This window comes from Hemitrygon akajei, chromosome 13 (assembly GCF_048418815.1).
Source record: "Hemitrygon akajei chromosome 13, sHemAka1.3, whole genome shotgun sequence".
In the NCBI taxonomy this organism is placed as follows: domain Eukaryota; kingdom Metazoa; phylum Chordata; class Chondrichthyes; order Myliobatiformes; family Dasyatidae; genus Hemitrygon; species Hemitrygon akajei.
In genome coordinates, this window is record NC_133136.1 from 33,027,737 (window position 1) to 33,054,213 (window position 26,477).

At 40.2% G+C, this 26,477-nt stretch overlaps 1 protein-coding gene across 2 annotated transcripts in view; it reads left to right on the forward strand.

Moving 5' to 3' along the window:
- Positions 1 to 9,333: 9,333 nt before the first annotated feature.
- The window catches only part of LOC140737752 (threonine--tRNA ligase 1, cytoplasmic), a 37,362-nt gene continuing 20,218 nt past the window's right edge, over positions 9,334 to 26,477 (forward strand). The window contains exons 1-11 of one of the 2 annotated variants that reach the window (XM_073064374.1): positions 9,334 to 9,484; positions 10,174 to 10,251; positions 10,870 to 11,060; positions 14,484 to 14,607; positions 16,465 to 16,586; positions 16,684 to 16,801; positions 19,480 to 19,544; positions 20,591 to 20,669; positions 20,858 to 21,004; positions 21,300 to 21,398; positions 24,348 to 24,514. In XM_073064374.1, coding sequence (XP_072920475.1) covers positions 9,437 to 9,484; positions 10,174 to 10,251; positions 10,870 to 11,060; positions 14,484 to 14,607; positions 16,465 to 16,586; positions 16,684 to 16,801; positions 19,480 to 19,544; positions 20,591 to 20,669; positions 20,858 to 21,004; positions 21,300 to 21,398; positions 24,348 to 24,514 — 1,238 coding nt within the window. In that variant the 5' untranslated portion in view covers positions 9,334 to 9,436. Of the gene's footprint in view, positions 9,485 to 10,173; positions 10,252 to 10,656; positions 10,761 to 10,869; positions 11,061 to 14,483; positions 14,608 to 16,464; positions 16,587 to 16,683; positions 16,802 to 19,479; positions 19,545 to 20,590; positions 20,670 to 20,857; positions 21,005 to 21,299; positions 21,399 to 24,347; positions 24,515 to 26,477 lie in introns of those variants that run through there. The other variant, XM_073064375.1, reaches the window with a different exon arrangement.

The following is a 26,477-nucleotide window of genomic DNA, read 5'->3' on the forward strand; positions in this document are numbered from 1 at the left end:
GTTACATCCTCAAAAAACTCCCAACAGATTAGTCAAGCATGATTTGCCCTTGGTAAATCCATGCTGGCTCGGCCCAATCCTATCACTGCTATCTAGATATGCCACTATTTCATCCTTAATAATGGACTCTAGCATCTTTCCCACCACCGATGTCAGGCTGACAGGTCGATAGTTTTCTGTTTTCTCCCTCCCTCCTTTCTTAAAAAGTGGGATAACATTAGCCATTCTCCAATCCTCAGGAACTGATCCTGAATCTAAGGAAGATTGGAAAATGATTACCAATGCATCTGCAATTTCCAGGGCCACCTCCTTTAGTACCCTAGGGTGCAGACCATCTGGACCTGGGGATTTGTCAGCCTTCAGTCCCATCAGTCTTCTCATCACCGTTTCCTTCCGAATGTCAGTCTGTTTCATTTCCTCTTTTACCCTATGTCCTTGGCCCATCCATACATCTGGGAGATTGCTTGTGTCTTCCTTAGTGAAAACAGATCTAAAGTACTCATTAAATTCTTCCGCCATTTCTCTGTTTCCCATAACAATTTCACCCAATTCATTCTTCAAGGGGCCAACATTGTTCTTAATTATCTTCTTTCTCTTCACATACCTAAAAAAGCTTTTGCTATCTTCCTTTATATTCCTGGCTAGCTTGCGTTCGTACCTCATTGTTTCTCCCCGTATTGTCTTTTTAGTTAAGTTCTGTTGTTCCTTAAAAACTTCCCAATCATCTGTCCTCCCACTCACCTTAACTCTGTCATATTTCCTTTTTTTTAATGCTATGCAATCTCTGACTTCCTTTGTCAACCACTGTGGCCCCTTTCCCCCCTTTGAATCCTTCCTTCTCTGGGGGATGAACTGATTTTGCACCTTGTGCATTATTCCCAAGAATACCTGCCATTGCTGTTCCACTGTCTTTTCTGCTAGGATATCCGTCCAGTCAACTTTGGCCAGCTCCTCCCTCATGGCTCCATAGTTTCCCCTGTTCACCTGCAACACTGACACCTCTGATCTGCCCTTATCCTTCTCAAATTGCAGATAAAAGCTTATCATATTATGATCACTGCCTCCTAATGGCTCCTTTACTGCAAGATCGCTTATCAAATCCTGTTCATTACATAACACTAAATCCAGAATAGTCTTGTCCCTGGTCGGCTCTCGTACAAGCTGTTCCAAGAATGCATCCCGTAGGCACTCTACAAACTCCCTATCCTGTGGTCCAGCACCAACCTGATTCTCCCAGTTCACCTGCATGTTGAAATCCCCCATAACTACTGCGACATTACCTTTGCCACATGCCAGTGTTAACTCCCTATTCAACTTGCACCCAATATCCATGCTACTGTTTGGTGGCCTGTAGACAACACCCATTTGGGTCCTTTTGCCCTTACTGTTCCTCAGTTCTATCCACACAGACTCTACTTCTCCTGACCCTATGTCCCCCCTTGCAAAGGACTGAATCTCATTCCTCACCAACAGTAGCATGATGGTTTCTTAGGCAGTGCCGCCTGAAAGCTCGAAGATCACGTGCATTCAACAGTGGTTTCCAACCTTGCCCTTTACGCACCGAGATGTCTCTGAATTCTCTGAATCTTTTCACAATATTATGTACTGTAGATGTTGAAATACCTAAATTCCCTGCAATCTTGCCTTGGGAAATGTTCCTTTTGAACTGACTAACAATTCTCTCACGAATTTTGGCACAAAGGGGTGAGCCACGACCCATCCTTGCTTGCAAAAACTGAGCCTTTGATGAACGCTACTTTTATACCCAGTCATGATACCTCACCTGCTACCAATTAGCCTGCTTAATGTGGAGTCTTCCAAACCGGTGTTACTTGAATATTCTGTGCACTTCTCAATCTTATTTTAACTCTGTCCCAACTTTTGTTGAGTGTGTTGCAGCCATCAAATTCTAAATTTGTGTATATTTACAAAATACAATTAAGTTGGTCAGTAAAACTATTGAAAATCTTTTCTTTGTACTTTTGTCAGTTAAATAAGGGTTCACATGAATTGACATATCACAGATTTTTGTTTTTATTGCATTTTAGAAAATATCCCAACTTTTCTGGAAATGGGGTTTGTACTTTGAATTAACTTATGAAGTGACTTATGTATTATTAGTAAATGAAGTCACAAAAATAGTCATTTAATGCATATCTGATTCACTAGAGCAGTAAATGGGACTGTAGTTTAATGTTTTTTTTAGCAACAAGATTTTTTGTGGGTTTCTGTGTATGGATCCAAGAACAACCGGTTACTGTAAAGCACAACTTGTTTTAATATGTCAGGATTTTTTTTTTAACATTCCACTACATCTATTTGCAAAAGCTAAAGAAACTGCAAATTATTGGAAACCTGAAATAACAAGAACACAGAAAATGCTATTGCGACTCACAGGTCAGACAGCAGCTATGGAAAGAAAAAAAGTTAACATTTCAGGTTAATGGACTTTCATCAGACTTAAAGCATTAACTCTATTTCTCTGTCCACAGGCGTTGCCTGGCCCTCTGAGCGCCGTCAGCATTTGTTGTTCTTATCATGTTTTCCTGTTGTCTTTTAAAGTTTCGATGGCTTAATTATGTTTCATTGCATGGATGTTGTTACCCTTGCTTCAATATTGCTTGAACTGTGTGACCCTTTAGCAGTATTGTACATGGCCTATCAGCAGTGTCAACAGAGCTTTACCAAGAGAGATTTCTCACAGGTTGGCGGTGGTTATTTAAAAAGGGAGCTTCCAGAGGGTTTGACCATTGTGCATGGCCTATCAGTGGTATCAACAGAGCTTTACCAAGAGGGATTTCTCGCAGATTGGCGGCGGTTATTTAAAAAGGGAGCTTTGAGAGCATTTGTCCATTGTACATGGCCTATCAGTGGCTATAACTGGGGCACCAATTGTGAGTTAGATAGCAGGGAAGGTTCAGGTCTGGGCTTTGATGTACATTCTAGGATCGCAAAAGAATTACTAATTGAATAGTTATTGTATTGATACTAATTTTTCAAAACATGAGATTCAGGGAAAATTCCATTAGATTTGGAAAATAGCAAACCTAACTGATTTGGTCAAAGATTCAGAAATCAGGAAACTATAAGTGATTTAGATCAATATCTGTCAATGGTGAAAATATTATAAACCGCATTAAAGTTGATATAGTTGGGCTCATGGAAAACTTCAAGTTGATCAGAGAACATCAAAGTGGTTTTGTGAAGGAAAAATCATATTTGACATTACTGGATTTTTTGATGAATTTATATTCATACTATGTATATGTAGTATAATGTATCTCTTTCTAATATATAGACACACACACATACACTGGATTCTGTTCAATTGAGACACATTGGTACCAGTACATTTTGGTCCAATTAAACTGTTGCACCAATTAGATGAAGTTTCAGGGAAATAGTTAAAAGCCTATAAAAAAGGCAAACTACTGTTTAATTGATTAACAAATTATGTATTTAAATAAAATATAGTACAAGTTAGAGCACTATCAAAACTACAATACCATAAACTTGTATTTGTTGCTAATAGTTATGAATGGAGAAATTCATTCAGTGTACGCTGCGGTGTTCTTCTGATTGACTGTAAATGAACACAATCAATGCAGATAATAGACTGCCTTCATAGAATGTTTTTGACAATTGCATCCTCTAAATCTTCAATTTCATTGTAACATTAAAGATGATTTTCAATACCTTCAAATTTGTTGTGGTTCCTAACTCGTTTCATTTTCACTCTTGGCCATTTCTGGCATCTTAAGTCTGAATGCCTGAATCCACAGTGAGCAGAACAGTTTTGAATTGTCTCACTGCTTATTTCTCACTAACAATCAGTTACAGAAATCACTGCTTTTTGGAAACAAACACAAGTAACTGATGATAAGTAAAAACTGTATACTCTTAGCATGGTGTAATGTCCAACTGTTTGCCAAAAGTCTGCTGTCCCAATTAACTGATGGGTCAATTAACTGGAATTCACTGTATATTATTTTATAAATATATATTGGATTGGATTTGTCCAGGCTTTTGTAAACAGGATATGGGCAGCCATCTATGTTGTTGGATCGATGCCAGTATTGTAACCAGGTGGGATGGGAGGAGTGAAATAGAAGAAAAAGAGAGACATGGGAGACTGCAGATACTGGAATTTCAAGCAACAACAAAAGTGCTGGAGGAACTCAGAAGTCCAGGTAACACAGAAACATAGAAAACCTACAGCACAATACAGGCCTTTCGGCCCACAAAGATGTGCTGAACATGTCCCTCCCTGAGAAATTACAAGGCTTACCCATAGCCCTCTATTTTTCTAAGCTCCATGTACCTATCCAAAAGTCTCTTAAAAGACCCTATCATATCCACCTCCACCACCACTGCCGGCACCCCGTTCCATGCACTCACCACTCTGCGTTTAAAAACTTACCCCTGACATCTCCTCTGTACCTATTCCCCAGCACCTTAAGCCTGTGTCCTCTTGTGGCAACCATTTCAGCCCTGGGAAAAAGCCTCTGACTATCCACATGATCAATGCCTCTCATCATCTTATACACATCTATCAGGTCACTTTTCAACCTCCGTCGCTCCAAGGAGAAAACACCAAGTTTACTCAACTTCCTCTCATAAAGCATGCTCCCCAGTCCAACCAACATCGTTGTAAATTTCCTCTGCACCCTTTCTGTGACATCCACATCCTTCCTGTAGCGAGGTGACCAGAACTGAGCACAGTACTCCAAGTGGGGTCTGACCAGGGTCCTATATAGCTCCAACATTACCTCTCAGCTCCTAAATTCAATTCCACAATTAATGAAGGCCAATACACCATATGCCTTCTTAACCATAGGGTCAACCTGTGCAGCTGCTTTGAGTGTCCTATGGACTCGGACCCCAAGATCCCTCTGATCCTCCACACTGCCAAGAGTCTTACCATTAATACTATATTCTGCCATCATATTTGACCTAGCAAAATAAACCACTTCACACTTACCTGGATTGAACTCCATCTGCCACTTCTCAGCCCAGTTTTGCATCCTATCAATGTCCCACTGTAACCTCCGACAGCCTTCCACACTATCCACAAACTTTGTGTCATCAGCAAACTTACTAACCCATCCCTCCACTTCCTCATCCAGGTCATTTATAAAAATCACGAAGAGTAAGGGTCCCAGAACAGATCCCCGAGGCACACCACTGGTGACCGACCTCCATGCAGAATATGACCCATCTACAACCACTCTTTGCCTTCTGTGGAGCAAGCTCTCCAATCCTCCAGAACCTCTCCTGTCCCTTTTGGTGATGCAAAGATCATCGCCGGAGGCTCAGTAATCTCCTCCTCTTCCCACAGTGGCCTGGGGTACATCTCATCTGGTCCCAGCGACTTATCCAACTTGATGCTTTCCAAAAGCTCCAGAACATCCTCTTTCTTAATATCTACTTGCTCAAGCTTTTCAGTCTGCTGCAAGCCATCACTACAATCACCAAGATCCTTTCCCTTAGTAAATACTGAAGTAAAGTATTCATTAAGTACCTCTGCTATTTCCTTCGGTTCCATACACACTTTCCCACTGTCACAGTTGATAGGTCCTATTCTTTCATGTCTTATCCTCTTGCTCTTCACATACTTGTAGAATGCCTTGGGGTTTTCTTTAATCCTGCCCGCCAAGCCTTCTCATGGCCCCTTCTGGCTCTTCTAATTTCCTTTTTAAGCTCCTTCCTGTTAGCCTTATAATCTTCTAGATCTCATGGCTCTCTGAACCTTTTGTAAGCTTTCTTTTCTTGACTAGATTTATTACAGCCTTTGTACATCACAGTTCCTGTACCTTACCATAACTTCCCTGTCTCATTGGAACGTACCTATGCAGAACTCCACACAAATATCCCCTGAACATTTGCCACATTCCTTCCATACTTTTCCCTGAGAACATCTTTTCCCAATTTAAACTTCCAGTTTCATGTCTGGTAGCCTCATAATTCCCCTTACTTCAGTTAAATGCTTTTCTAATTTGTCTATTCCTATCTCTCTCCAGTGCTATTGTAAAGGAGATAGAATAATGATCACTATCTCCAAAATGCTTTCCCACTGAGGGATCTGACACCTGACCAGGTCCATTTCCCAATACCAAATCAAGTAGTCTCTCCTCTTGTAGGCTTATCTACATATTGTGTCAAGAAACCTTACTGAACACACCTAACAAACTTCAGCCCATCTAAATCCCTTGCTCTAGGGAGATGCCAATTGATATTTGGGAAATTAAAATCTCCCTTCACGACACCTTTGAGGGAACTGGACAGTTGCTGTTTTGGGTGAGACCCTTTAAATTTTATGTCCCTGTGTCCACTCGGATTCCCAAGCTGCTACAGTTTCCTCCTACAACACATATGTGTGCTGGTAAGTTCACTAGCTACTGTAAGTTACACACAGCTGAGGTTGATTGTGAGAAAATTAGGGTGGTGTTGATGGGATTTGATTGATTGGGTTGCAGTGATAACTGGGAGGATGAAATTGATGGGATTACTTTGAAGGATTTTGACCTGAAATCTGACTGTCCATAGATGTTACTTGATTTGCAAAATTCCTTCAATACTTTATTGTTGTAAGAGAAAAGGAGAGGGGTATTAGGTTGGTGTATGAAGAATGTACGGTGAATCAAACTGTGCCTCTATTTTAAAGGAGCCAACCCTGATTGTGCCAGAGGTATATGACATCTCCCTTCTCTTTCCACAACCCTTTCCTTTCCTCATTCCCTTCTTCCCCTTATGCTCATTGGTTTTCTCCTATTACAGCCCTTTCTTGTCTTCTCCTCCTCCCACACTCTTTTCTCACAATAACTGGAGTTAATGTTTTTGAAAGGTACTTTTCGATATTGGCAGATCAGCGTCAAGTTTAGTTCTGCTTTCATATTTCTGGAATGGGTAAGGGTTCTGGCAGACTTCGGGAGGTGGAACAGTTCATCTGCCTATGGTCTCGGGTTTCAAGCAGCAAGTTAAGGCTTATATAATAGAAAATTGGTAAATAAATTCCTTTAAGTGGGCAGTAATACAACAGAAGTGACAGTTTTTGCAAACGATATATCTATGGTAACTGGAGTCAAAATAAGCTTCAGAAGCTGGAAACTTGAAGGCCGTTGACAGTTGCCCATATAAGGCTGCTTAACAAGCTATGGGCCCATGGTATTAGCATGGATAAAGCGGTGATTGATTGGCAGGAGGCAAAAAGTGAGAATAAAAGGTGCCTTTTCTGACTGGTTGATGGTGACTAATGCTGTTCCACGGGAGTCTATGTTTGGACCAATTCTTTTTATATTTCAGTGATTTGGATGGCTTTGTTGCAAAGTTTGCAGAGGATATGAAGGTAGGTAGAGGGGCAGGTAGTTTTGAGGAAGTAGAGAGGCTACAGAAGGTCAGTCAGATTAAGAGAACGGGCAAAGAAATTACAGATGGAATGCAGCGCCAGGAAATGTATGGTCATGCACTTTGGTTGAAGAAATGAAAGGGTTGACTCTTTTCTAAATGAAGAGAAAGTACAAAAAAACTGAGGCACAAAAGGTCTTGGGAACCCTTATGTAGGATTCCCTAAGGGTTAATTTGCAGGTTGAGTCTGTGCTGAGGAAGGCAAATGCAATGTTAGCATTACTTTCAAGAAGGCTAGAACATAAAAGTAAGGATGTAATGTTGAAGCACTGGAGAGGCCTCACTGGAGTACTGTAGACAGATATGGGCCCCTTTTCTTAGAAAGGATGTGCTAAAACTGGAGAGAGTTCAAAAGGAGGTTCACAAAATGATTCCAGGATTGAATGACTTATCATATGAAGAGCGTCCGATGGCTCTGTCCTGTATTCACTAGAATTCAGAAGAATGAGGGATGACCTCGTTGAAACCTGTCAAATTGTGAAAAGCCTTGATAAAGTGGACATGGAGGATGTTTCCTATGGAGGGAGAGTGCAACTGTAGAGGACACTGCCTCAGAAGAGGGGCTTCCTTTTAGAGCGGAGATGAGGAATTTCTTTAGCCAGAGAAGGGCGAATCTGTGGAATTCTCTGCCACAGGTAGCTGTATATTTAAAGCATAGGTTGATAGATTCTTGACTGGTCAGGTTATGAAGTGATATGGGGAGAAGGCAGGAGACTGGGGCTGAGAGGAAAACTGGATCAGTTATGATGAAATGGCGCAGCAGACTCGATGGGCCAAATGGCCTAATTCTGCTCCTGCATCTTATGAAATAAAAAAACAAAGTGCTGGAAAACTCAGCAGGTCAGGTAGCAAGCGCATTAAAAAAGTCAATATTTTGGGTTTGCAACACCTCTGATGAAGCAGCATGGGAAGTAATGCTAGTGCTTCACAGCTTCATTGCCTGACTGGGTTCAATCCAAATGCCAGGTCTCTCTGGGTGGTGTTTCCATATTCTTTATGTGACCTTTTGGGTTTTCCCCAGGGTGCTTCCTCTTACATTGCAAATAGGTGCTGTAAGCTAACTGTCTAGGCCAAATCACATCCAATGCAGGTGTGCTGTAGGCAAATCAGTGAGTATGGAGTAAATGGACATGTGATTGGAATCTGTTACAGTAATAAATGTGGGATAATGACAATGGTGAGATTGCTTTGATAGCCAGGACCAGAGTTATGAATCAACAGTCAAAATGCTGGATGAGCTCTGCAGGTCGGGTAGCATCCACGGAGGGAAATGAATCATCCACGTCTTAGGCCGATACCCTTCATCAGACCTGGAAAGGAAGGGGACAGAAGCCAGAAAAAAAGGGTAGACGAGAGATAGTTTAAGAGATGTTGGAAGCATTAGTGGTGTTCTTTCAAGAATTACCGGAGTCCGGGATATTTGCAGAGGTTTGGAAAACCCGAAACATAACACCTCTATTTACGAACAGAGGGGGAAACAGGATTATAGGCCGATTAGATTAATCTAGATGGTTAGTAATACTTTGCAATTATTTTATGCAATGTTCCTAGCTGCTCAGCCCGATGGTTTGACACTGCAGCTCAGAGATTCCCTGCAGTTGAAGACTAGAACGAGGGAAATGCGTGCAACAAATCGTTTGCTGGAGAAACACAGTGGGTCGAGCAGCGTGCTTGTTGCACCTAATTCCAGCATCGATGGTCTCTTGTGGCTCCAACACAGCCTGAGCTATCTACCACTAATTTCCAGCACCGCGGACCACAGATGAGGAAGCTTTCGTCCCCAGATCATGTGTAATGTGGCCCCGCCCTTTCAGGTGACGTAGGCGATGATTGTCGGGATCCTGCCAATAGTCAGTTCCGCTTGTTCTCCGCCGAACTTCCTCCTGTGCCTGCTAAAAGCTCCTGTCTGTCAAAGTGGGGTGGGTCTTTCCGGGAGATCCGCGGGTCCCTATTGGTCAGTTAAATCGAGGTCAAGCAAGCAGGCTTGGTTAACCATCGTCCCGGCGTGTTGCATCAGCTCGGCGGCAGTGTGATGGAGAAGGTGGTCGAACGGTTGGAGGCCATGGACGTCGAGGGTCAGGTGGGTGAGAACAGCGGCGTGGTCAGGTCGGAGCACTTAAGCATTACCCGGTCCCTGGACGCGATTCCTGTGGCTGTCGTCCAGAAGCAAGTAGAGAGAGGTCCGGTGTAACAGTGGTGTGGGCTCATCGTATCGTCTGCAGCATTGTTCCGATACCGCACAACAAATCGTCTAACCGTCATTGTTTATAGGCACTTGACAGAAGTGCCAAATTCATTAACTAATTCCAACAATGAACGTGGCATTACTGTTAACGGTAGCAGGGTGTCTTGTGTTGTTCCTCTTAGCTGATTACTAATGTAGATTTTCTTTTTTCTCACCGCCACCGTGATTAAGATTGTCAATTCTGACTGGTCCCAGAATTCTGATCACTAAATGTCGGCGGTTACTGCATTTACCCAGCGAAGATTGGTACCTCGTAGCTGGTACCAGTAGTTATTGACCCGGAAATTGCGAACATCAGGCTGTATCTCTGAAAAGAAACCCAGGGAGGGGGAGAAACCAGAAAAATCTAAACCATTAAAATCCACCACTGATGTAGTTATTTAAAAATTTCCCTACCACAATGTATTATAATAAGCATTAGGCTGCAATATCTTGTAACCAGCAGTAACTCATATATTGTTAAAGCTTCTTCTGATAGCTAATGACAATTAACCATAAGATCTTTATTTTACTCTTTTTTTCAGACTGAAGTTGCACCTACAAAACAGAAAGGATCTAAGAAGACATGTGTTAAAGAAAGTGGTGATACAAAAACTGCAGAGGTGATCATTAATTCATTGCCTTTTTCTAAAAAAACAAGCTATGGTACAAATAAGCTGTTGGTAATAAGGAAGATTACTTTAAATGTAACCATTGATCTAAGTTGTGTGTGCAACCACTCAAATATTTCTTCATTCGTTATGGCATCAGGCTACTTTCCTGCTGTTTGTAAGCAAAAACATATTCCAAAGAGTGGCTTATCGGTAAAACAAATTAATTTTGTATTTATGTGTCCTGTCATTGGTTACTTAATGGTTAGAACCATGCTTTGGGGAATATTGTGAATAAATTTATACAGTAAACAGGTTCAACTACTTAAATGTAAATGTATGTAATTTCATAATAGATTACCACAGATGTCCCTAAGTGTGCAAATATTTGTGACTAATTGTGAAATGTATTGTTTAGTTCCTTTTAGACTGCTGTTTTGAGCAAAGCTCTTAAGTTTGTAGTCTTGACTGAAAGCAAGAAACAATTCTTGTAATAATTCATCAAGTGAATTATGATAGAGGTGTGAATGTATTTGTTTCTGTTTGAGATAGTATTGAAGCTTCCTAATATAATTGATATTTCACTTTTGTCTGTGAAGAAAGTTAATTTTTCAGTTTTGTCTCATGCAGCTGGATCCATGGCCATGTTACATCAGTGAACGACTTGAACTGTACAACAAGCTCAAAGCAGAAAGTGACTCAATTTTAGCAGAGCGAGCAAGCAAAGAGAGCAAACAAATAACAATTACTCTGCCAGATGGCAAACAAGTACAAGCAGAGTCCTGGAAAAGCACACCTTACCAGATTGCCTGTGGTATCAGGTAAGAGTATCTGAGAGTGTTCTCTTTCAATATTTTTATTAATTTCTATATATAAGAATACAGAGTACAAGAAGATACATACATTTAAAAAAGGATAAAATATTATCAAATATATTATATTTGAATCACGTTTGGAATCTCATTACCCTATATTCATGTAAATTAAATTGAATCATAATATTGAAATTGATAATTTTATTATACAAAAAAAATCTAAGCCCACTACCAAGATCGAAGCTGTTTGGTAGAGAAAGAACAAAAGGAAAAAAAATGTCCTTATCATATAGTGAAATACAGGTTTCCCCCGCTATCCGAAGGTAGAGTGTTCCTATGAAATGGTTCATAAGCTGGAATGTCGTAAAGTAAAGAAGCAATTACCATTTATTTATATGGGAAAAATTTGTGAGTGCTCGCAGACCCAAAAAATAACCTACCAAATCATGCCAAATAACACAAAACCTAAAATAACAGTAACATATAGTAAAAGCAGGAATGTTATGATAAATATACAGCCTATATAAAGTAGAAATACTTTTCTGCAATCATTGAAGCACTCTCTAGCATAGCAAAAATCTCACGCAAGCGCCCTCGGCAGAAGCACTCTTTCCACTAACCTTTAAGCTATGAAGCTGCCAAATCATACCAAATAACACATAAAAATATGCAACCTATATAAAGTAGAAATAACGTATGTACAGTGTAATTTCACTTACCGGAATCGGGAAGACAGCGATGATGGTGTGTTATGCTGAGTCATCGGAGGTTGGGGTGGTGGGAGGTAGAGGAGACTGGGGTGTCATCTCTCTGTCGTCTGTTTCCATCAGGGCAGTCAGGTCGTCTTCTGTGTCTGCCTGCCTCGATGTTGAAGGCCGAGGTGTTGTCTGCTGTGGCTGATGTGGAAGTCTTGAAAAACGACAGTATGCTTGACTGCTTAGCCACGCACATTTTTCAATCATGCAGCTCTTTATAAGCACTCAAACCATCCTACAAATATGCCGTAAACGTACGTACCCTTTCAAAATTAAAGTCATACATTCCTGCAATCATTGCAGCGTTGTCAATCATAGCAAAAATCTCACGCAATTGCTTCATGTTCAGTTCCTGGATGACTTCACTTTCGGGCTGTTCGCTACTGCGTTCGGCTTCAATTGTTATCCTTTCTTCTTGCAGTTGCATCAGTTCTTGGTCATGGGATGCCAAAACCTCTTCAACATCATCTTCGTCAACTTCCACAAACCCAGCCTCCTTAGCCAAACTCGCTATGTCCTTACTTCGTTCATCACAATCGAAACGCTTAATTATGTCTAGTTCTACGCTAAGTGTAATACCCTTACGAGCTCCTTTAGGCTTTTCAGATACCTTAGAACTCATCTTGCTAACGGATGCACAAAATAAATCGACATAAAGCACAGATGCTCACAGGCACGTGTTTAAGCAATGCCGGCTAGAATGCAGTTCTGGGGGAGGCTCTGCCTTTTTTTGTAACAGTGAAAACACCTTCTGTTAGCAAAAACAGGTAACTAATGTAGGTCTTTCATAACAGCCAGATGTTGTAAAACGAACGTTCGAAAAGCAGGGGACACCTGTATGACATCTGCACGTTAAGTTCAAATCAAAGGTTTTGAAAATAATTCTGAATGTTTTATTATAGTGAAACCTATTATGATCTCCTTATGTAAAAAAAGATTAGAGTTATGGTGCGAAAACTTACAAGAAAATACAGAGAAAATTTACAAGGACGAGAATCAAAACTTAATAAATAGTAAAAGTAGTAGCTTTTTTTTGCTCAGTACTGTAATTGTGTTTACTGAACACTTTGAGTAATAGACTAAGGCAACTGCGCTGCTCCAAAGAGCGCTATGAGGTCATCCTTGCCCTAAGCCATTAGGCTCTATTGTGAGTCAACCTATAGCTGGGGAAGTGATGACCCCCCCGTTAGGTTGTTAATAACCTCTGTTTAGAAGGACTCCGTTTAGCATGCCCTGCTATTGCGGGTACCCTGTGCAATGCTACCATCACTTCTTGTCTGGACAGTGAGAATGTTCACCCATTATTGTAAAATATCGTAGTAATTCTTGCACTACCTTCCTATCAGTGTGAACTTGTAAATGTATGTTTTATTTTAAAGGTAACTTATTTTATTCTTTCTTGCTTTACTTCTTATATTTGTATATTTGGGCACTCCTAATGCTACTGTGACATCCTTTAGGATCAATAAAGTATCTATCTTTTCACACTTAAGTTGAGATCTAAGGTAGAATGGATAACATAGTTGGCTATTCAGAGAATGGAAAATTAGAGCACCCAGCTGTTCAGAGAGCATCATTAGAAATAGGAAGGAGAAGAGATAAATTTGTATGGGCTGGGGGTTGCTCTAGGATGAGGCTAAGGTGGCCCTGGGAATAAGCTATAAATGTCATCTTCAGAATGTAGGGAAGCTAGGGGTAGAGAAAGTGATTCTTTGCTCATAAGGCTGTGAAGAGAGGCTGTTTAGTGAGTGAGAATTCAACATAAAATTAGAAAATGCATAGTTGTATGTCATGCCCATAGCTCAGAATGCTCTTACGGAGAGAGGGAAAACTGGTTCAGTTGAATGATTGGGCTTGTTTTAACTCTTTTCAAAAATACTGACTATAAGCTGATGAGAGTTTCCATTACAATGCTTTTGTATTCCTGTGTTAGGGTAGTAGGAAGGAACATTCTTACTCCCACAACCATCAGACTGAAGAAAGCCATGCTGTATCTGACTTCAGATAGAAGAGAGTATTCTCTGTGGTTTCTATTGATTTCAGCTCTTCACAGCTTTGGCCGAAGTAAAATAGTGCTTTGAGGCTGATATGAGGTTTGAGGTCCAAGAGGTCTTGCTGAAACTCAGATGGAGGATTTGTCTGTAGGCTGTTGGTGAGAGTGCTGGTTAATAGCATTGATGGTTATGCTTTCCTTCAGTTTGCTGTTAATTGAGATTAAAACAGAATGCTTTTCTCTTTTGTTTCAAAGTGCAGACTTGAGTAGTTTTCTGTTGCCATCATTTGATCTTTATGTAAACTGGTGATTTAACTTGATTCACATTTATTTCACTTGATTGTATTTATTGAGACTATAACTTGGTAATTGGCTTATTTGGTGATCATTGCTATTAAACATGCTGTTAATTTTTTCCACGGTCGCGGAGGTGTGTTAGGAACCTTGTTTCAGTTTACTCTTTATGTTATCGTACTGATTTTGCATTCCACCATCTGACTTCTACCCATGTAGACGCATTGCTTTTTGGACTGTCCTGTTTCTGTCTCAGGACAGTTATATTGTTAGTTGCTTTGTTTTTATTTTTTTGAATGTTGATGTAGATAATCAGTACATTTTAAAACTTATTGATTGTGTGAAGACTTTACAATGTAACTTGGTTAATTTACATATTTACCTCAGTCAGGGTTTGGCAGACAAAGTTGTCGTTGCTAAAGTAAATGAAGTGGTTTGGGACCTGGATCGACCTCTGGAAGGAGACTGCAGTCTAACACTACTCTCATTTGATGATGAAGAGGGTCAGGCTGTAAGTATTTCTTTACAGCTATAATGCAGCATCAGTGATTAGCTGTACTGTCTATAACCCCCTTGTCAACTGATTACAGTGTAGTTCAGTACCCAGATTCTTGTCCTGTCCTTAACACCATCAAAAGGCATAGATCAAGTGTGCCCAGTCCAAAGTCTCTCACGCCCATGAAACTTTTAACTTGTATAACAATAGAAGTTGTTACTTAAAGACTTGAGATTCTGCAGATGTAGGAAATGTTGAGCTACATACACAGAATGGTGGGGAAACTCAATAAGTCAGACAGCATCAATGGAGGAAAGTAAACAGTTGTGACATTAAATTTAAGTTCAAGTTTACTTGTGTATGTATATTGAAATGTATAGTAAAATGTGTCATTTTCTTAACAAGCGATGCACCCAAGAATGTGTTGGTTTTGGGCTGAGACCCAGCATGTTGTGTGTATTGCGGAAGTTGCTGCTTGATGTAATCTGATTTGGCCCTTGTTTGGAAGTGTACATAAAATATTGCATTCACCAAGCTAAAGAACCAATGGACAGAAGGTTGTGGAAATCAGTGGGGGAGAAAAACTGTTTTCTAATTGTATTTCTGCTGGACCCCGTGCTTTAAATGTGATTTCTGTACAAGAACTTGCTATAAACAAGCAAATTCATAAAGTAGCCTCTGCAGCATACCTCACTTAGTGCTGGGAATACGTTACCAGAAATAAGATTAGAAATAGAATCAGTGCTAAAAGGGGTTATTATGTGCTTTAATAAGTATGTAGCTAAGCCAGGAACCATGAATCGCTAGTTTGCTTAGTGGGAAGAGGTGGCCTGTGAGGGCTGGTGTTGGGCTAGTCAGGCAGTTGGTAGGACTGCCCATGCTAAGGTGCAGGGCCTCAGGTTGCATTGTGGCTGGCGTAGTGAGTTTGGATTATTGATCAACTGCTTGGATTCTTGGTCTCTCAAATCATCACCTTTTGAATGTGATGGGAACTGTTGTCCTCTTGATTGGCTGCACATTAGTCCCCGGACAAGAGAGTTCTCTATTATACTATGAATGGGAGGACACTATGGAACAGCCTTTCTCAAGCTTTTTGCTCTGGAGGAACTCTTGAAATAATTCTCAGGTCGCAGGGAACCTATAGCTCACGATACGTTAGTAAGTTGTAGATATAATAATCCAAAAATAATTGTCAATGCTCTTTTGAGTAGAGAATGAACTTTTAGTCAACCTTTCTTGAAAAACAGGTAGTTAAGCTTAGCTTACCTTTCTTTTCCTCTCATAAATTTTAAAAACTGCCTGTAAGGAGACAAATCTCAAGTTTGCATAAAGTACGCATACTTGGATAAATGTACTTTGAACTTTGAGAGCCAAAAGACCAGGACCACCATTAAGAGTTACCATTGAGAAATATGCAGACAGGAGGTGATGTCTGTTAATTAATATATAGAGTGCTTGCTGCCAATCCCCAGCAATGGCTTGTTCTAACCATCTTTCGACCTCTTCACACCAAGCTGTAGGGCGATTCATTGCTGGGCAACACCAGCAGCGGGCAGAGATTCATACCAGATACCCAGTACTGCAGTGTACAGCAATAGGAAGGGTGGAGTATCTCACAGCACAAGTAGATGCTTTTTTAGTGGTACAGGCAGGTACACTTTCAGACTGGAAGACCAAGAGCATATTGACAAATTGGAATTTTGCAGGCAATACTAAGTAAGGTACCAGTGTAAATATCTGCATTTTTGGTGAAATTGAGGAACATCTAAAAAACAATGTTGTTTCTGATTCAAGAATTATCCATGAGTAGGTATCTCTATTATGACATGGCTTTTTCTTTGCTTTTATTAAGAACTTTGTTTTCTGCTGCAGGTATATTGGCATTCCAGTGCCCATATATTAGGAGAGGCCATGGAAAGAGTCTTTGGAGGGTGTCTCTGCTATGGGCCACCTATTGAAAATGGATTTTATTATGACATGTTCTTGGAAGAAGGGTACGGTTCTATTAATATTAATAATTTTTTTAGTTCTAATTATGTGTTCAGTGAAAAATTATATTAACAAAAACTATAATAATCTTTCTTTTATTAGAGGTGTTTCCAGCAATGATTTTCCAGCTTTAGAAAACCTGTGTAAACGTATAATGAAGGACAAACAGCCATTTGAGAGACTTGAAGTGAAGAAAGAGACTCTTCTGGAGATGTTCAAGGTATGATAATTTTAAGACATTTCCCAGTTTTAAATATTAGTACGTTAAGTAAACTGGGCCTTAATTGCCATTGGTAGCATCTACTCTGCCCATTTGCAGTGGATTATTGGTAAGCTTGCTCTTGGTGTTACCCTTCTATATGTATGGTTTGTATTTAGTTCTGCAGCCTCCTTTCTCTGCCTTATGCTGACTTTGCACAATTGCTTATTAATTTGTAAACTTCTGGAACTCTGTTCCTTCTGATCGCTGAATTATCTGTAGAAAATGTGCACTTTTTGCTGCAAAGGAATACTTGTCTTGATCTCTCATGCACTCCTCCTATTTCTTATGTTCTTATGTAAGATTCAAACTTGATGTGAACCTGTCAGGTGTTCCATAATTCAGGCTGTTAACTTTGTTCCTCACTTAGCTCTCAGAGTTGGAGACTTGTGCAAATGGAATTTAGTTTGAGTTGCACTGTGTAAATTGTCTTTTACAAAGCTAATTGGCTCAGACAGTGTATGCTGCGGCACTGCAGCTGAAATGAAAATGAATAGATAACTTGGAAGGCAAACACAAGGAAATCTGCAGATGTTGGAAATTCAAGCAACACGCTCAAAATGCTGGTGGAACGCAGCAGGCCAGGCAGCATCTATAGGGAGAAGCGCTGTTGACGTTTTGGGCCGAGACCCTTCGTCAGGACTAACTGAAAGGAAAGATTAAGAGATTTGGAAGTAGGAGGGGGAGGGGAAAATGGGAAATGATAGGAGAAGACCGGAGGGGGTGGGGTGAAGCTGAGAGCCAGACAGGTGATTGGCAAAAGGGATACAGAGCTAGAGAAGGGAAAGGATCATGGGACGGGAGGCCTAGGGAGAAAGAAAGGAGGAGGGGAGCACCAGAGGGAGATGGAGAACAGGCAGAGTGATGGGCAGAGAGAGAGAAAAAAACTAAATATATCAGGGATGGGGTAAGAAGGGGAGGGTCATTAACGGAAGTTAGAGAAGTCAATGTTCATGCCATCAGGTACCACCCCACCAGCCTCCGGATCCAACGTATAATTCTCTGTAACTTCCACCACCTCCAACAGGATCCCACTACCAAGCACATCTTTCCCTCCCCCCATCTTTCTGCTTTCCGCAGGGATCGCTCCCTATGCGACTCCCTTGTCCATTCATTCCCCCCCCCCCCCCCCCCCCCATCCCTTCCCACCGATCTCCCTTCTGGCACTTATCTGTGTAAGTGGAACAAGTGCTACACCTGCCCTTACACTTCCTCCCTCAACACCATTCAGGGCCCCAGACAGTCCTTCCAGGTGAGGCGACACTTCACCTGTGAGTCGGCTGGTGTGGTATACTGCGTACGGTGCTCCCGGTATGGCCTTTTATATATTGGTGAGACCCGACGCAGACTGGGAGACCGTTTGCTGAACACCTATGCTCTGTCCGCCAGAGAAAGCAGGATCTCCCAGTGGCCACACATTTTAATTCCATGTCCCATTCCCATTCTGATATGTCTATCCATGGCCTCCTCTACTGTCAAGATGAAGCCACACTCAGGTTGGAGGAACAACACCTTATATACCGGCTGGGTAGCCTCCAACCTGATGGCATGAACATTGACTTCTCTAACTTCCGTTAATGACCCTCCCCTTCTTACCCCATCCCTGATATATTTAGTTTTTTTTCCTCTCTGCCTGTTCTCCATCTCCCTCTGGTGCTCCCCTCCCCCTTTCTTTCTCCCTAGGCCTCCCGTCCCATGATCCTTTCCCTTCTCTAGCTCTGTATCCCTTTTGCCAATCACCTGTCTGGCTCTCAGCTTCACCCCGCCCCCTCCGGTCTTCTATCATTTCTCATTTCCCCTTCCCCTCCTACTTTCAAAGCTCTTACTATCTTTCCTTTCAGTTAGACCTGACAAAAGGTCTCAGCCCGAAATGTTGACAGCGCTTCTCCCTATAGAATCTGCCTGGCCTGCTGTGTTCAACCAGCATTTTGTGTGTGTTGTTAGATAACTTGGAAAATATCTTTATCAAAAATAAATTGCTAACTTGCTGCACTTTTGAATTGGTTTGATTCCTTTTGATGCAAATCCACTCAATGTGCCCTTTCACTGAATTGATACTTTTTTACACTGACCTTCATTAACTATCCCGTTGCCTTACAGCAGGGGTGGAGCAGCAGATGTTTCAGTGTCATGTTTACCTGGCTTGTGGGGAAATGTTAACCGACCCTGTTCTGATCTTCTCATTTAATTACTAAGTTGGATTAAGAAACAAAAGGGAGTTGGCCTGACAAAAGTAGATTGATATAGAGGTTCAGTTTTGTAGATTCCTCACCATTGTATTAACCAAAATTAAATTAATAGTGATATACTGATCCACAAACCAACTGCTGGAGGAAATCAGTGGAACAGGCAACATCTGTAGAGTTAAAGGGATGGTCGCTATTTTGGGTTGAGACCGTGCATCAAGTCCTGAAATGGCAACCCTTTCTCTGTCTTCACAGATTATTTCTGATCTGCAGAGTTCTGCCAGCAGTTTGGTTTTAGTTTCAGGTTGCAGTATCTGCACTCCACTTTGTTTTCAGGGATATTGATATTTCACATTGTAAAACTGATCCCAGTTTTCATTAATTTGAGAGGATGTTGTGTTTATATTGGGTTATTCTGATTTGCATTCATTTTTTCAACTTATTTCCTTTTAGTATAACAAATTTAAAGTCAGGATTCTGAATGAGAAGGTGAATACGCCAACTACAACAGTATATAGGTAAGGAGCACTGGTGCTATGGTGATTTTGCAGTTTCCTTTGAGAACATCAAGTGGCTTTGAATTTGCCCATTGCTATTTAATTTGAATATATGGAATACAATTTTTTTAGTAAAAGGCATACAATGAAACGATTTAGCACAGGTATTAGAAGGAAAATAGAACCATATTATTGGCCACTTGTGCTAACTGTAAAATCATAACTGAACTTTTATCTTTTATGTTCTAACTCCATATCCCCTGATCTCCTTATTAGTTATTGATTGTCTCAAAAATACCCCATGACTAAGATGTCATAGTCCTGCAGTTGGTGAATTCCAAAGATTTGCTGTCACTGGGTTGTTTTTTTTTCTTTTCATCCTGAGTGGTTGCTCATTTGTTGTGAGTCTCTGAACCCATGTTTTAGACACTGCACCTGGAGGAGAAATGTCCTTCATCTGTCCTGTCATAACCCATATTTTAAAAACAGAACTACATCTTTTGATAAGATCATCTCCCATTCTCTATTATGCATATAATCCTGTTAGCCGGTCTCATTGATACCAATCTGATGAATTGGCATATAATTGACTTTTTCATTTTGTTATGATCTTTGGTGTTTGTGAGGGAGGGGTGGAGTCATGGTTTGAAATTGGTCTTTGTTGATTGATTGAATATTTGGGATCATAACAAAAAATGTTACCTAGCAATAAAATGGCCATTTCCCTTGGCAGTAAGACACATGGCATTTGAGATCAAAATTACTCCAGTGATTGGCATTAGTGCTTTTAGAGTTGAGACTAAGCAAAATGTTGGGGCAGAGAATGAATATTACTCTTTTTGACCACTATGTGCCTGAATTGTAGGTGCTTGATACTGACTAAATTTTTGCAAAAGTAGATTGACTCAAATTCCAGTTTAAGGAAATGGTGATCATGTTGGATAGATATTAATTGTAGATCTTGGGCTGCATATCTTGGTGTGTTTCTTAATGCAATAAGAATGTATTTTATGTAAGAATGTATGTATTTTAATATTGCCAATGCTATTTTCATTCTGTGGTTTCAGATGTGGACCATTAATTGACTTGTGTAGAGGACCTCATGTTAGACACACTGGAAAAATAAAGGCCATGAAGGTTCACAAAGTAAGTATTTCTACTGTAAATAATTAACAAAGATCATGTTGTTTTGGTGTGGGAAAACTGCATTAACCTAACCAAAAGATATGTTTAGATGTTGCCAGTCTGTGTTATGCTGAGTAGAAGTGATTTAATCTGTAGTCAATTTACTTCATGATTTTAAGATTTGTATCATTTTTTTTCTCTTTTCACAGAATTCTTCCACCTACTGGGAAGGAAAAGCTGACATGGAGACATTGCAGAGAATTTATGGGATTTCTTTTCCAGATTCCAAAATGCTGAAAGAATGGGAAAAGTTCCAGGAAGAAGCAAAAAACAGAGACCATAGAAAACTGGGGAGGGTTAGTTTTGTAATACAATACAAATCTTAGCTTCTGCTAGCTCTTATATATGTTCTTATTTTGTTTAGCCTCTGAAATTAATAATACTCTCTGGTATTGAAATTTTCCTGTCATTCTCATAAGCTAGCAGCTACTATTTCCTGTTAAATGTGGCTAAAACAAGAGTGGGAAATCCTTAACAGTGCAAACTAAAATTTTTCACTTTGTCTTCATAACCACCATCGTATGTGTCATTTTAATATTACTTTATGCGGATCTCTGGGACAAAGTAAACGGTGAATTTTTACTTTTACAGGAGCAGGAGTTATTTTTCTTCCATGAACTGAGCCCAGGGTGCTGTTTCTTCCTTCCAAAAGGAGCATACATTTACAACGCATTGATTGATTTCATTAGGGTACGTGGTCTTCAAGTTTTTCTTATAGGTACAAATACATCTGGAAGGTTTGCACATTGAATTTAAGGGAAATATTAGGTTGGGTGGATCATAAGCATTTTTGTCATGTACCAGCAGAAGGAAACATTGTAGGAGGGGAAACAAAAACAAAAATGGAGCAACAGTTTTGAACAGTTAATGTGCTAGTGGTGGGTGAATGATGCTGATAGGCATTAGTATCACTCATGTTGCAACACTGATAGAAGGCTGTCTTCAACAACTTTGCAATTTATTGTATACAGGTGGCCCTCATTTTTTGAACATTCGCTGTACAACAGCTCGCTGTTATGAAAGACATACATTAGTACCTGTTTTCGCTAACCATAGAGGATTTTCGCTTTTACGATATTTACAATTTTTCCCATATAAATTAATGGTAATTACTTCTTCGCTTTACGACATTTCAGCTTACAAACGGTTTCATAGGAACAGTACCTTCGGATATTAGGGGAAACCTGTATTCTCCTGCTTTATTACAATCTCAAATGTATTATCCCATATTTATCTGGATTAAATTGTATTTGCCACTGTTTCGCATTAAAATTCATCACTATTAATGTCCCAGTGCTTTGGCATTGTCAGAAATCTCCCAATAGATCTGCTCTTTCTTGTGTTTCTGATAACACACTCCTACATGTCATTGTCACTTTGAACATTCGTTAACCTGTGTGGTGATCCTGCATATCATTCACTATTACAGCTTTGGTTGCTTCCTTATACACCACTTGCTTCTGAACTCTGCTGGATATCCTGCCCGTTTAAATTGGTGTTTCAGTAATTGCTAGACTATTACACTGGCATTTGTCAGTCAGTGCCTTTAATTTATCACCCTTGTTCACTAAAATACACGAAATTACTACAAAGTGCAGCCCGTTTGGTCTGTTCTCTAACTTTGTATTGCCTTTGAAAAGCTCTGACTAATTTTCCATCTTCAACTTGCAGGTCTGATTTTTTTTTTTGCTTTGTTCCTTTTTTGAATTTTAAGCTGAAGATATTGATCCCAGCTTTCTTGAATGTAATCCATCGTACATTTAAATGACCCACCTTCCCAGAACAATTTTCAATACCCAAAGAAATTAGGATAGCCCTCTAGCTTTTTTTCTTTTATCCAACCAATCATCCATCTACACCATCTTTCTGTACACCTTGGTATATAGCACTAAGCATAATCTTGAGGTAGATTTATTGTCTTGCTTTTAAATCCTTTTCACTGCTCCTTAAAGTCTGCTAGCCCCCTTCATCTCTTTTATCCTCTTGGTTGGTGACGGTCAGTACCAGGAATTCTGATATGTTTGTTTCTCTCTTCTCACAATTTTTTTGCAGCTGTTGTGGAACTGTTTGCAACTACAGATGCAGCAGCCTTCTTTTCTAAATAGAGAATCCCCTATCATTTCACTCTTGACCTACTCCCTCTTCACCTGAGGAATCCATAGAAGAAAAATACAATTTATTATTTTGTGTAGTCTTTGGGTTACTGCAAGTCTCGGTCTTTAGCACATAGTGCTCGGGGTGGGGGCCAATGCTGGGGAGTCAGAGGGGGGTCATTGCTGATGCTTATGCATGGGATGGGGAGCTGGGGGGGCTTTGGGGTTCTAACATTTAACTGTCATTCATTCTTTGAGGCACTCCTCTGTTTTCATGGATGTTTGTGAAAAAGAAGAATTTCAGGATGTATATTGTATACATTGACATTAAATTGAACCTATTATTATTTTCTGTTTTGGGGGTGTTCCTCTTGTCTATGTGTTTAGGTTAAATGCCCTCAGGAGTTTGGTGGGGTAATCATGCACTACATGTCTGATCTCTTTTTATTATTATCAGGCAATCACCAAATCACTAAATCCTTTATCTGCATCTTCCAAAATGTGGCATCTACATAATAATCAGATTCACAACTGGGTGTATGATATTAGTTTCAAAACTTGAAGCTGAAGTTTTTCCAGCTGATGACACTTCTGTGCATGTGATCTGCAGGTTTATGCAACTTTTCTTCAGGTTGCCACACAATGTGCATTTCATCTACCCTGCCTATTTCAATTTCAAATTCTACTTGATTCAGTTGTATTATTATTGTAGCAATACCTTTTCACTTACTGCACTGAATTAATTCCTGAGTTTTGTATTCCGGAGAAAAAACACACTGTAGAACTGGACTCTATTATGTATGGGGTGTGTTATTTCTATTTTTTAAAACCCCAAAGGTCTGAGTCTTTTCCTGCGAGGAATGATTGCCTGGTAACCAGTTCTTAACCAAGTCAAACAAGCAGCTTGTTTACTATGACTGGTAGCGCATTTGCTAATGCTATTTTACATTATGGGTTAATCAGCATCTGTGAGAAGTTTCTTGATACACAGATTCTGGCTGACCTGTTTTCAAGAATCAGTTTTTTTTTTACATATTTCCCATATCTGCAGTTTTTGATAGTAAATTTAAGTAAACAAAAGCTGTTACATTTACTGTGAAAGTTGCCAAACTCTCAAGTTTCATACTCTTGGTTGAAGGAATCTTCAATGAAAATGAATTATGCTACTTACTACTACCAAGCAGAAAATACTGAAAGTAACCATTAGAAAGAGTTAAGTTTGGGTTGATAACATTTCAGGAACATATCTGACTGATATGATAAGTATTCCCAGCGTTTTTCTGGGTTTTTTTGTTAAAGATTTTCAGCATCATGTTATTTTGCTATTGTAGTTGGCTGTTTTGCTCTTGGTTACCTTGGCATTTAGCTACCAAGTGAGAGTAAAATCAGATTTGGATAATGTCATCCTCTTTATTTGAGCAGCGACGTAGGCCTTCTGCAAGATCTGCGCAACACTTAAGGGGTAGGGTGTGCAAATGCATATTGTAAATGGGTGTACATTCTTAAGATCTGTGATACTTCATTAATTTCTCTCCTTTGTATTTAGAGTGAATACAAGAAAAGGGGCTTTACAGAGGTAGTGACTCCCAACATTTATAATAGTAAGCTGTGGAAAACTTCAGGGCACTGGCAGCACTACAGTGAGAATATGTTCAGCTTCGAAGTGGAAAAGGAGCTCTTTGCCTTAAAGCCTATGAATTGTCCGGGCCATTGGTATGTGACTAAATTTCTTAAGCATTAAAACTTCCAGCTTTCCTTTATTTTATTTTGCACGAAGGCTTACTAGTGTTGCATGGGATGGGGGTTTTAAACTAGAGTTGCAGGGGAGTGGGAACCAAGAGTACCAGAACAGAGTGGAGTGGTTGTTTTTAAGTTTGCAGACAGTCAGGAATCAAAAGGTCAAGTGTACTAGGACTAATGTTTTTAGCTACGTCCATTTGAATTCAAGGAGTATTGTAGGAAAAGCGGATAAGCTGAGGGCATGGATCGGCATGTGGAATTATGACATTGCAGCCATTACTGAGACTTGGTTGCAGGAGGGGCAGGACTAGTGGCTTAATATTCTGGGGTTTCATTGTTTTAGATATGATAGACCACCCAACAGTCCACTGGATTTAAAAATAGAAATCCCAACTAGAGATTGCAATACTAGATTTATTAGGGAATAAGATAGGGCAAGTGAAAGAAGTTTTGTGTAGGGGAACATTTTGCATCTGGTGATCATAAGGACATTAGTTTCAAGGTAATTATAAAAAAAGGATAAGTCTGGTCCTTTTGTTGAAATTCTAAATTGGAGAATGGCCAATTTTGATGGTACCAGAAAAAATCCAATAAGTGTAGTTTAGGACAAGTTGCTTTCTGGCAAAGGTGTACTTGGTAAATTGGAGGCTTTCAGAAGTGAAATTTTGAGAATACAGAGCTTGTTTGTTCTTGTCAGAATAAAAGGCAAGGGTAGCATATTTAGGGAACCTTAGTTTTCGAGAGATATTGAGGCCCTAGTTAAGAAAAAGGTGCTTAGCAGCTATAGACAGGAACAAATTAGGTCCTGGGGAAGTATAAGAAATGCAAGATAACACTTGAGAGGAAATCAAGAGGGCTAAAGGAAGACAAGATTGCTGTAGCAGGCAAAGAGAAGGTGAATCTTAGCTTCTACAGATACATAGAGCAAAAAGATAGCAAAGAACAGAATTGGCCCTCTAAACCATTGTGTGAAGCTGAAAGAAATGAAGGAAGTCTTAAATAAATTTTTCGTGTCTGTATTTACTCGGGAGATAGACACAGAGTCTACAGATTTGAGGCAATTCAGTAGAGAGCTCATGGACCTGATACAGATGACAGAGGAGGAGGTGCTTGCTGTCTTGAAGCACATTAGGGTGGCTGAATCCCCAGGGCCTGATACGATGTTCCCTAGGACCCTGTGGGAGGCAAGTGCAGAAGTTCAGGGGCCCGAGCAGAGTTATTTAAAACACCCTTTGCCACAGGTGCGGTGCTGGAGGATTGCAGGAGGGCTAATGGTGTTCCATTGTTTAAGAAAGGCTTTAAGAATAAGTCAAAAATTATAGACCGGTGAGCCTGATGTCAGTTATTTATAGACCGGTGAGCCTGATGTCAGTTATTTATAGACCGGTGAGCCTGATGTCAGTTATTTATAGACCGGTGAGCCTGATGTCAGTTATTTAAAGGCATTGTAAGGGACTGGCTATATAAATATTTGGATAGACAGAGACAGATTAGAGATAGTCAGCATGGCTTTGTGCATGGTAATCATGTCTAACCAATCTTATAGAGATATTTGAGGAAGTTACCTGACAATTTGATGAAGACAGTGCAGTTGTCTACATGGACTTCAGCAAGGCCTTTGACAATGTCCCTTATGGCAGGTTGGTCGAGAAGGTTCAGTTCACTTGGCATTCAAGATGAATGAAGTAGTAAATTGGATTAGACATTGGCTTTGAGAGAAAGCCAGAGAGTGGTTGCCTGTCTGACTGGAGGCCTGTAGCTAGTGGTGTGCTGCAATGATCAATGATAGGTCTGTTGTTTGCCATCTATATCAACGATCAGGATGATAATGTAGTAAATTGGATCAGCAGATTTGTGGGTGACACCTAGCTGGGGTGTAGTGGACAGCAAAGAAGGCTATCAAAGCTTGCAGCAGGATCTGGACCAGCTGGTGAAA